This window comes from Helianthus annuus, chromosome 15 (assembly GCF_002127325.2).
Source record: "Helianthus annuus cultivar XRQ/B chromosome 15, HanXRQr2.0-SUNRISE, whole genome shotgun sequence".
Classification (NCBI taxonomy): domain Eukaryota; kingdom Viridiplantae; phylum Streptophyta; class Magnoliopsida; order Asterales; family Asteraceae; genus Helianthus; species Helianthus annuus.
Genome location: NC_035447.2, coordinates 3,111,525 through 3,122,873, shown reverse-complemented (window position 1 = coordinate 3,122,873; position 11,349 = coordinate 3,111,525). Strand labels below are relative to the sequence as shown.

The 11,349-nt window shown below is 35.3% G+C and overlaps 1 protein-coding gene across 6 annotated transcripts; it reads left to right on the top strand.

The window, feature by feature from the left end:
• Positions 1-601: 601 nt before the first annotated feature.
• On the top strand, positions 602-9,986 carry LOC110910055 (DUF724 domain-containing protein 2). 6 transcript variants are annotated; one of them, XM_022154769.2, is made up of 10 exons: positions 603-907; positions 3,204-3,853; positions 4,407-4,544; positions 4,643-4,780; positions 5,476-5,584; positions 6,305-6,528; positions 7,804-7,888; positions 7,976-8,110; positions 8,641-8,781; positions 9,131-9,986. In XM_022154769.2, exons 1-10 carry the CDS (start codon positions 886-888, stop codon positions 9,760-9,762), a joined length of 2,274 nt encoding a protein of 757 aa, XP_022010461.1. In that variant the 5' UTR covers positions 603-885; the 3' UTR covers positions 9,763-9,986. The 6 variants fall into 6 exon arrangements, with proteins under 6 accessions (XP_022010465.1, XP_022010467.1, XP_022010461.1 ...); XM_022154767.2 differs by having other exon boundaries at positions 7,976-8,128; XM_035984082.1 differs by having other exon boundaries at positions 604-907; positions 3,199-3,853.
• The last annotated feature ends 1,363 nt before the right edge of the window (positions 9,987-11,349 follow it).

The following is an 11,349-nucleotide window of genomic DNA, read 5'->3' as shown; positions in this document are numbered from 1 at the left end:
GTTCGTAAATATTTCAAACTAACGTAAATGAATGAACATAAATAAATCAGATTAACGAAAAATGGAAGTGGTGCGATTACCGAATACTAGGTTCTAAAATTTGATTGGGTTGATGGTTGATGAGCCAATTATTATAATAGACTTGATGAGGCTCGTGAGCTCGATAAGTGAAGCTCGGGCTCGAGCTCGTTTACTAAACAAACTTATTTTTACCTTCGGACTCGGCTCGTAAACAAGTTTAAATAAGATCGGCTCGACTTGTTTACTAGACAACTTTAAATTCGGGGTAAATATTATTAAATAATAATAAAAACTAATATTATACTAAAGCTCAAGAAAGCTAGACGAGTCTGCTGATTTCGAGCTCGATAAGGCTCGGCTCATTTCGAGTTTTTTCTCAAGCCGATCTCGAATAGCTCGCTACTAAACCGTGCCATGCAGGTTATATTCAAAACCAATACCAATACCCATTTTTGGAAACTTTCAATACCTATACCGGTTAATACCGAGCTCATCTATACATTTCTCCCATTGAAAAAGAACCTTTTACATTTTTAGAAATGATTCTATTGCATCATTATTCAATTATTATTATTTCAACAAAAAGGGGGGAAAAAGAGAAATAACACCACCACCACCAAATCAAGAAATCAAAATTAGGGTTTACAAATTCGGGTATACAGAACCATCCGCCGGAACCCGAACAACAAACCACCAATCTCCGATCAAACTCACGGTGTCGCCGCCGTAATCCACCCTTCTCCGTCACCTCCACCCCTAACAACAACCTCTTCCTTCAACAGATTCCATTTCGACCCCAACGACGTCGTATACGCTCTCAATTCATCCAATTGGTGCACCGTTTCTGAAACCGGGTCAACGGGAATGAGTCCGACCCGAGAAACAGGTTTCACTTTACCTTTTTATTTTCTCTGCATCTCATTTTCACTTTTGTTTCTGTTTTTAGGGACTTGAGTGTTTTAATTGCAAATTTGGGGGTTTTGTGGCGGTTTTTTTTTTTTTTTTTTTTTCTAATTCAGTAAGTGCATGCATCTGTGGTGCAATATGTTGTAATAATCTGGCTAGCTGGTATGAAATTATGTAGGCTTCTGATAGGATTTTTGAGGTTTCAATTTATGGGTGAGTGATTAGTGATTTCCCCCAAATTGGATTTTTCTAGGGTTTATGTATGTTTGTTGTGTATCTGAGTGATAATTCTTGCTATGTGGTTAACACACCACGAGTTGTGAGAATCAGGAGAACTCCTACTTCCTGCCCGAGTTGGGCCACCATTTTTTGCACAAATGTAAACGAAAATGTTATAAACACATCTGTAAAAAGAAATTGTCGAGTCGCTAGTTACGCTTGATGTAGATTTTGTTTACGGCGATGTAAATTTTTGTATGCGGCAATTTTTTATTTTTTATTTTTTTGCTGGAACAAGTGATTTTTTTTAAGATTTTTGAGAAAAGCTTTTGGAAGGCCTAGTTCTCATGGTTCTCACAACTCGAAACAAGTGATTTTTTTTAGATTTTTGAGAAAAGCTTTTGGAAGGCCTAGTTCTCATGGTTCTCACAACTCGTGGTGGTTCTCATTTTACCCCCTCTCTCTCTCTCTATATATATATATATATTGTTACTGTTGGTGCATGCGTCTGTCGACTTCGTCTTGTATCGAGTCCTGTATGTAGAATGTCAAATCAGGGCACGTAGTTCGAGATTTCATGTAATTCCGCTTGAATGACCTAATTCCGTTTGAAATGTGATGATGTAATTCCGCGCGGAATTAAGTTCCGCTTGGAATCTTAATTCCGCTTGGAACTGGTTCAAACGGAATTAATGGCCTATAAATACCTCTTTCAAGCGGAATCAGTGTAACAGTTCCGGTTTGTGCAACGAAGTGCTGCCGAAGTGTCGTCTCGCTGTAATTTGTCATCAAATCAATATAACGACAGTTTAAAGTGATATTCTTGCTGAATTGAACTTGATACGTCTGTTTCCGCCTTTCGTATCAAGTATAAACTCTTCTGATCGACTCGTTCGGGTCCGAAAACGATCCTACAGTTACTGCAAATGTGATATCTGCATTAGGATCTGACTATTTTAGGGTTTTTGTTTGTTTATTGTATAATAAATTGAAATTTATTGGTGTCTTTAATACCAATTTTAATGGTGAAATTTGTATTAGAACCTGACTTTTTATAGGGTTTATGCTTGTTTAATATATGCCTGATTGAAGTCTGCCCTACTTTTAATTTCATTTTTTATTGCCCTAATTTTTTTTATCTAATTATATTTTCTGTACTCTAAATGTGATATATCTATTAGAATCTGACTATTTTAGGGCTTATGTTTGCTTATCACATACCTGATTGAAGTTTATTGCTATGTGATTAATTTGCTCTAATTTTCTATCTTTATTTTTATTTTCTGTACTTCGAATGTGACATCTTATAATCCGACTTTTTTTAGGGTTTAGGCTTGTTTATTATATACCTGATTCCTATGTGATTAATTTGCTCTAAGTTTATATGTTTATATTTATTTTCTGTATTAAAAGTGATATCTGTGTTAGGGTAGAGGATCCTGTACATTAATACATAAATGTGAGAAGTGTATTATAACACTATATATAACACTATATAACACCATATAAACACGGTATAACAATATGTAACATCATATAACACTATGTAACACTATATAACAATATATAACAAATATAACACTATAGTTTGTCTGATAGCATGTCTATGATAGATGTATAGTGTTATATATTGTTATATAGTGTCATATAGTGTTACATAGTGTTATATGGTGTTATATGGTGTTACATAGGTAGTGTTATACGGTGTTATATAGTGTTATATATAGTGTTATAGTACACTTCTTACACTTCTCATACTTCTGAATTAATGTACACCATCCCTACCCTCTGTGTTAGAATCTTGAAATTTTCAGTGTTTTTATCGTTGTATAGTGTAGTTTGGTGGATTGTTCATTAAATAGTTCTTATTTCGTTTCTAATTTTCCATCTTTATTTACATTTTCTATACTTTAAATGTGATATCTGCACTATAATTTTGAAATTCCAAGTATTTTCATTGTTAAATAGTATAATTTGGTGAATTCTTCATTTAATGTTTCTGGTTCCGATTCATTTTGGGTAAAATAAGAAAAAAGCAACATTGATCTTCAGGGCAGGTGTAAAAGTGGAAATATCTCTTGACAAAGAAGTTTGGCGTGACGTTTGGTACCCTGCAACAATCGTTGAAGATTTGGGCAACAATTTGTTCTCGGTTGAATACAATTTCTCGGGGCGCAATAACGCATCGAAGCTTCGTAGAGTTACCGTAGATCATCTTCACATTCGTCCCTCGGTTCCTCAAACTAGGGTTACAAGTTTTGGGTTGTTAGAAAAAGTCGACGCTTTTGTCGATTTTGGCTGGTGGAGCGGTGTAATTACTAAAAAACTTGCTGATAGTAGATATGTTGTGTATTTTAAACATACGAATAGCGCGAAAGAACTTAGTCATCTGGAATTAAGACCGCATGTAGAATGGAAAAACGATGTTGAACATGATGAATTACGAGAAACCGTTTCCTTAAACTTCACAAACACGATTGAGGACACAACTACTTGTCTTGATAAACGAACTTCGATTATAACATCAATGAAGAGAGCAAAACCAACAAATCGTGGTGGTAATTTAAAGCCTTCTAAGAAATCAAAGGCTGCGGTTACCGGTGATGATCCACGCCTATCAAATGGTGGTCAAAGTAAAGAAGTAAGCACCCCGGATGTTGGTCAAACCTTTGACCAAGCAGAAAATCTTTCTAGTGTAAAGAAAAAGGTGGGTTGACTTTCTTATAGACTTATAGTAATAAACGATGTATTGAGTTTATTAGGGGGTGTTTGGGATTGCGTTTTCAACCTGATTATTTGATTATTGTGTTTTGAAATCGCAAAAAATCTATTTTGAGTGTTTGGTAAAAAATTAATAAAAAGTGATTTATTACGTTTTGTAGCGTTCAAAACGTGATAATCCATAAGTAGGTCACCCCTTGCTGCAGGAAAACGTGATAATCCAAAAACTGATTTTTTACGTTTTCACTTATTTATTCTTTTAAAATATATATACTTGCCAAACACTCAAATAGTTGATTATCTGATTATTGTGATATCAAACAACATAATCAAATCCAAACAATGTTGATTATCTGATTATTGTGATATCAAACAACATAATCAAATCCAAACACTATCTTTCTGCAGCACGTTTTGTTACAGCTAATTATCTGATTCTGATTATTCAAAACGCATAATCTATTTTCAAAACTCAACCCCAAACACCCCCTTAATATAATAGCGTAATTGTTTATTTTTTTAATATTGTACTTGTACAGCCTGGTAAGAAATCGAAGGCTGTGGTTACTGGTGATGATCCACGCCTATCAAATGGTGGTCAAAGTAAAGAAGTAAGCGCCCCGGATGCTGGTCAAACCTTTGACCAAGCTGAAAATCTTTCTAGTGTAAAGAAAAAGGTGGGTTGACTTTCTTATAGACTTATCGTAAATGATGTATCGAGTTTATTAATATAATAGCGTAATTGTTTGTTTTTTTTGGTATTGTACTTGTACAGCCTGGTAAGAAATCAAAGGCTGGGGTTACCGGTGATGATCCACGCCTATCAAATGGTGATCAAAGTAAAGAAGTAAGCACACCGGATGTTGGTCAAACCTCTGACAAAGTTAAAAATCTTTCTAGTGTAAAGAAAAAGGTGGGTTGACTTTCTCATGGTAAACAATGTATCGAGTTTGTTGATAAATTAGCATAATTGTTTATTTTTCAATATTGCACTCTATGCAATTAATATCACCGATATATCGGTCCCCTGGTGAGATATCGGTGCAGAATATCGGGACCGATAATATTGGCGATATTGACCGATGTATCACCAATATTCCCGATATCAGTACCTTTCTTCTTAGTTCTACCATTCGTCTTTCTTCTTATTGCTTCTATTAGTGTTTTAAGTCTTAATTGTTAGTGTTTTAAGTCTTAATCAGTTCCTACTTGCTACCAGGGGCGCAGCTTAGGCTTAGTCCGAGGGGGCGCCCGACCCCCCGAACTTTTCGGCGCGTAGTGTTATGAATAGTACTTTCGTATAGAAAATTTTTAGGTATATACGTTTCCGCCCCCCCGGTTTCGGAAAAATTGGGGGGGGGGGGGGGGGAAGCTTCGCCAATGCTTGCTACAATTGTTAGTGTTTTACAAGTTGCAAAAGGTTAATTTGTTAATGGTAGGAGAGTATTCTGAATTGTTGGTGTTAAGTTGCTACATATATAAATTCTGCATGATATTAAAATTACCGATATCCCACCGTGGTAACCTATATCTCAAATATCGGTCCTTGACTGATATCCGATATTTTACCGCATCAAGTCATTAACTGCTTAGATTGTACTTGTACAGCTTGGTAAGCGAGAAAAAGGTGTTGATCCGAAGAGTCCTACGAGTACTTCTGCAAAAAAGAAGGGTAAATTATCGGCTGATTCAAGAGGCTCGGAAACTTTACCTCAAGGTGTGTAACTATTAAAAGGACTACTTTCAGATATACCCGTCTAAAAGTTAAAACGTTTCGCAATTTTCAACTTTTAGAAGGGTCTAGGGTATATATGTAGGGCTGCAAACGAACCAACTAGCGAACAGTTCGTGAACCATTCAACGGGAACTTCGTTTGTGTTCATTCGTTTATTAAACAAACGGACACTAACAAGAAATTTCGTTTATTTAGTTAAATGAACGTGTTTGTTTATGTCCAATTGTGTTTGATAGTTCATTAGTGTTTTAGTTTCTATAATTTATTTAAATACTTTAAAATTCCGACAAATAAAATATTTAATAAGTGTCAGTGAATTATATATCATGTTCATGAACGCTTGTTTGTGTTTGTTTGTTTGTTTCCATTTGTGTTCATCAACGTTATTTTTTCGTTCGTTGCCTAAAATTAACAAACAAACACAAACACTTTCATTTCCTTAACAAACGAACACAAACATAAAATCTCGTTCGGTTCATGAACGCCTATATTTCTTAACAAATGAACTCGGACAAGGTCTTGTTCGTGTACGTTCGGTTCATTTTCAGCCCCAACGTAATTGCTATTCAAAAAGGGGTAGCGGCGCAGCTTGTTGCTTGTTTACCGTCTATCTCGATGTAAATCCACGTAATTTTCTTCTTAAAAAAATATATTGTAATTTTTTTTTGTATGTTGCTTTACTTATTTATCATTATCACACAGCTGCAGAAGAGTCGACTCTTACAACCACTCCAAACGTTGTCGAGAAACAACCCGTTACCATAAATTCTCCTATTCCCGTGATTTTGGGTTTGCAATGTCACAATGTAACAGTTTTAAAAAGCAAGAAACCTAAGCAGTTGACATCTAAAAGTCCTCAAAACGTGGTTGAACCCAATGAACCTCAGTCAGGTGTTCCGTTATCACCCAAAGCAACAGGCAATCAGGTTAGAGATCTACTGTGTTGACCCGCAAACACTTTTCTGACCATTTTTATAATTTGTGTATAAATAATAAATGTGTTATAATCTTGAGTAAACTTCCGTTTTGCTCCCTGTGGTTTGGTCACCTTAACGGTTTTGCCCCAAACCTTTAAAAATAGCCATTTTACTCCCTGATGTTTTGGTTTTGTTGCCAGTTTGCTCCCTGCGGGGAGCAAAATGGAAAAACAAAAAAATTGGATGGAGTTAGAGGCGGGGAGCAAACTGGCAAAAAAACCGAAACATCAGGGAGTAAAATGGCTATTTTTAAAGGTTTGGAGCAAAACCGTTAAAGTGACCAAACCACAGGGAGCAAAACGGAAGTTTACTCTATAATCTTTGAATAAAATTATTTACGAGGCTTTATGAATCGTTGTATTGACTTTCGTCAACTTTCAACCCGTTCCTCTTTTGTTTTTTTCATTTGGCTCGTTTAAAATAAAACACACCCGAAATTAGGGGTGTGCACGGTTCGGTTCGGTTTGGTTTTAGGATTAACCGTAACCAAAATGTTCGGTTTTCTGTTTTTAAAACCGTTTGGTTTCAGTTTTTAAAACCTTCCAGTTTCGGTTTTTTGATTTTTTAGCAATGGTTCGGTTCGGTTTCAGTTATTTCGGTGTTTGGAACAAATTACGTTTGATTTAAAAATAAAAGTATAAACCAAGATTTTAAGAATCTTTCTTGGATGTTTACATTTAAGTTAATATATTTAACCTTTTTAATTAATATTTTTCACAGAAACCTAACTCTCTAATCTATTTTTACGTTCCTCCAAAGTTTTTTTAAGACATTTTCTTTTTATAATACTTTGGAAATATTTAATATTTTTGTTAAATTTTGTTATTTCTTGTAGGCAATGGATCAATCATTTTAAAGATAAATAAACATGCTAATGTTCTTATCATAAATACTTAATATTTAAGAATAAAATTAATAATTCCCAAATCTATGTACAACAAACGTTAAAAAATAAGTTTTTAGGTTATCCAGTTCAGTTTTTTTTTTATTTTTTTTATTTTCCGTTTTTTTTTTTCATAAAATGCAAAACCATAACCAAACCGTAAGTTTTGGTTCGGTTTTTTTCCGATTCGGTTAAATCGGATTTTCGGTTTCGGTTCGGTTTTTTCGGTTTTCTGCTCACCCCTACCTGAAATCGACAAATATATATTCAAACCTTTGGAAGTTGCCATCTTTTATATTTTTTCAACGTTAACTAATTGTTATAAGTTTTGTTCGATAAAGGAAACAGAGGGTGGCACGATAACAAAAAAGAAGAGAGGAAGGCCGTTCAAAACACAACCAAACAACCTCGAGACTCCCTTAGCCGGTATAACTTTAAATTTTATTTTCGTCAGCGATATACGTTATATCTACACATATCTTGACTAAAAAGAACTTGTATCGGTTTTTGCAGTAAATGATCCGAACGAAGATGCCAGTGTAAAGAAGGTGCCATCTACAAGAGGAATAGAGTTACCTTTACAACAGGAGATGTATAGTAAACCAGTAAAAGGAAAACGAGGAAAACGGCGAATGATTAGTTTAAACAGTACGTCTTCACCACAAGGTGCACAGCAGCACTTTTTATATGTAAGAGTAAATTACATAAATCGTCCTTTATGTATGTCACTTATTGCAAACCGTGTCCTTTGTCTTCAATAATTATAGAAAACGTACTCGATGTTTGCAAACCCTTGCAAGTTATGTCCTTTAGCTCTAACTCAGTTAATTTTTGTGGTTAAATCTGACCAAATGGATCTCAAATGACGGTATTTTTGTGGTTAAATATGACCAAACAGACCCCTCATGAGAGTAAAATGACCAAAATACCCTCATGTGGGGTCCATTTGGTCAGATTAAACCACAAAAAATTAACTGAGTTATGGCTAAAGGACATAACTTGCAAAGGTTTGCAAACATCGAGTACGTTTTCTGTAATTATTGAAGATAAAGGACACAATTTGCAATAAGTGACATACATAAAGGACGATTTTTGTAATTTACTCTATATGTAATAATAATAGTATCAACTTAAAGATAGATCTTCAGTTTTTTTATTACATGTTGCGTGTTCTGTAGATGTTCAAGATTCGTCGACACGAAAAGAAAAAGAAAATTCTGAAATTAATGTTGAGAAGTCGATCGACACCGTATCCGACGATCAACCGCTTTCAAAGTGGTTTCATGGAAAGCAGTCGTTAGCAACTCTTGAATCCACAGGTAAGAAGCTAGTCTTCAAGTTTGAAATCTTGCGATTTTCATCCGGCTCGTTAACTCCATTTATTTTTCTCCGTTAAATCAGGGGTATTTCCGTCTCTTTTGTTAATTTAAAGGGCAATTCGGTCTTGTTTAGGGGTATTCGGTCTTTTTAAATAAAGCGAGAAAGACCGAATTACCCTTTAAGTTTACAAAAAAAGACGGAAATACCCCTGACTTATTGGAGAAAAAATGGATGGAGTCGCAAAACTGGCCAAACCTCAGGGACGAAAATGGTATTTTACTCATTGTAATACATTATAAGCTGGTTTCTATCTTACGTCCGCACCCTTACTTTTATCCCTATTTGCAGGCAAGAAACCACTGGAAAATTCTAAATCTCTACCCGCTGTGACAAACGGGGATGGTCAAACGTTGACTTTTGAAAAACGGAGTTCACTTTGGGAAACAATCGAGTCAATGGAAGCGTTCCGTGTGTTCCCACAAAAACCACATTTTCGCCCACTCGATGATATTAAAGAAAGTGCTCGCGAACGCCACGCAATCAATAAAATGGTTGACTTTTCAGGCGTTTTTGAAGACACACGTCGCTTACGGATTGACCATCCAAGAACCCAAATCGAAGATCTCTTGGAGACTCTTTTAGAACTTGAAACTCACGGTTTTAATATTGATTTCATAAGGAACCGTTTGACGGAGTTGATCTCTTTCAAGGACAAACGGGAAGGGCTCGAAAGTCAATCAAAAGAAGTCAAAGTTAACGTCGATAATCATCGCGTTGAAGTACAAAAACTCGATAAAGAGCTTGATTCAATTGATAAACAGATGACCGATTTGCTGGAAACACGCGATCGGGTTTCCAAGGAGAAAGAGAAAAACGATTCAGAAATCGCTGGTTTGGAAAGCGAAATTGATAAAATCGAAGAAGGTTTGCGAGAATGCCGTCGCAAATTCGATGAATTAGCGACTGCTTCTTTCGTTTGAGAATATTTAAAAATGAGTTGCGATTAGCGACTGCAGTCTTATGGAATTGAGTTTGGTTAGTCGGTTTGTAGTTGTTTTCGTAGTGTAACGAATGCTTATGATCGGGCCAGGCTAACATTGTGTTATAAATATTAATTAATGTGGCCCATAGTTATTAGTTTCAATCGGGTCTTAATCGGGTCGGGTTTATAGATTAAAAATTAAAATAGTGGTCTTTTATTGCATTGTGTTTGCAGCTTTAAAAGCATGTTAGGTCACATGGTATGAGGCTTTCTTCCTACTCATCTCATAACTCTATTTCCCCTACGTCAGTGTCACGTCATGATATTTCAATTTGCTGCCGCATTAACAAATTTTCGGTATTGAATGCAAAACTAGAGCGATACCAAGGTCACCGACTTTGTGATTGATGATGATCCGTAAACATGTGACCAGCGTAACGACGTAAGTACATTCAAAACGGGCACAAGCATATATGTACTAGTTATAAGACAGGCGTAGTCAGTAGTCAGTTTCCGAACACTCGTACTATTCTCAATTGGTTCGATAGTCTGGACCCGCAAAAACCGACCGACTAAAAGGACATAAACATACAGTACAAGACAACCATATATGTACTAGTATCATCCGGAAATAAACATGACGCATAAAGTACAAGACAACTTCACAAGAGTTCCAACTTTGTGTTAAATGCTATGTGAAGTGAGTATTAGATGTTATGTAAAATGAGAGTATTATATATTTAAATGTTATGGAGCAAGGGGAAGTGTATTGGGTTATGCTGGTATCAGACAAAAGGTTAAAATTTGAACTTTTAATCTTTTATGCATCCAAAAAGGTGACTAGTTACCTTTTTAGTAAAACCTAGCGCCCCAAAAGGTACCAATACTGAATTTTTAGATTATTTTTTTTATTAAGGATTAACTTTTGAAATATTTTTATTATGGAATGATATAGTTTTTGATTATTTTTGGAGTTAGAAGTATATTATGGAATGAAACCCACCCCCCCCCCCCCACACACACACACACCTGTAGAATGCTAAGTATGATACCACACATTGGGCCATTGGCAAAAATTTGTTACCTAATATAGGTGTAAATTGGTAGATGTTAATCTTAAGAAACATATAATAAAAGTAAATAACTAATTAAGTATTGGGGGTGGGATAAGGCGTCTTGAGTTCGATTCCCACAAGGGGGTTTTCCTAGATTTATTGGGTTTTCTCTTGAATTGGTGTATATGCATTATAGCCTAGTGAAAATGGATATGATCGAGTGATTCCACTGGTAACACGATAATACTTCAGTGTTCCGTCAGTTATTTAAATTTACAGTTAAAAAATATGTTCTAATCTCTATTATGAGTTGCAAGCACAAGCATAATAATGTGAGCATTGAATATAGAAGATGAGCCGTTCATGGCCTTTAAATATGCATTTAACATAGCCATGTGTTTCTTATTACTTTTTCTTCTTTACTTATTATTAGGCTAGTACAATGAAACAAGACAACCAACAACCAACCCAAGTACAACTGAAAAAGAAGTAGGAACTCATCAATATTTATTGTTTGAACCAAATTCCCA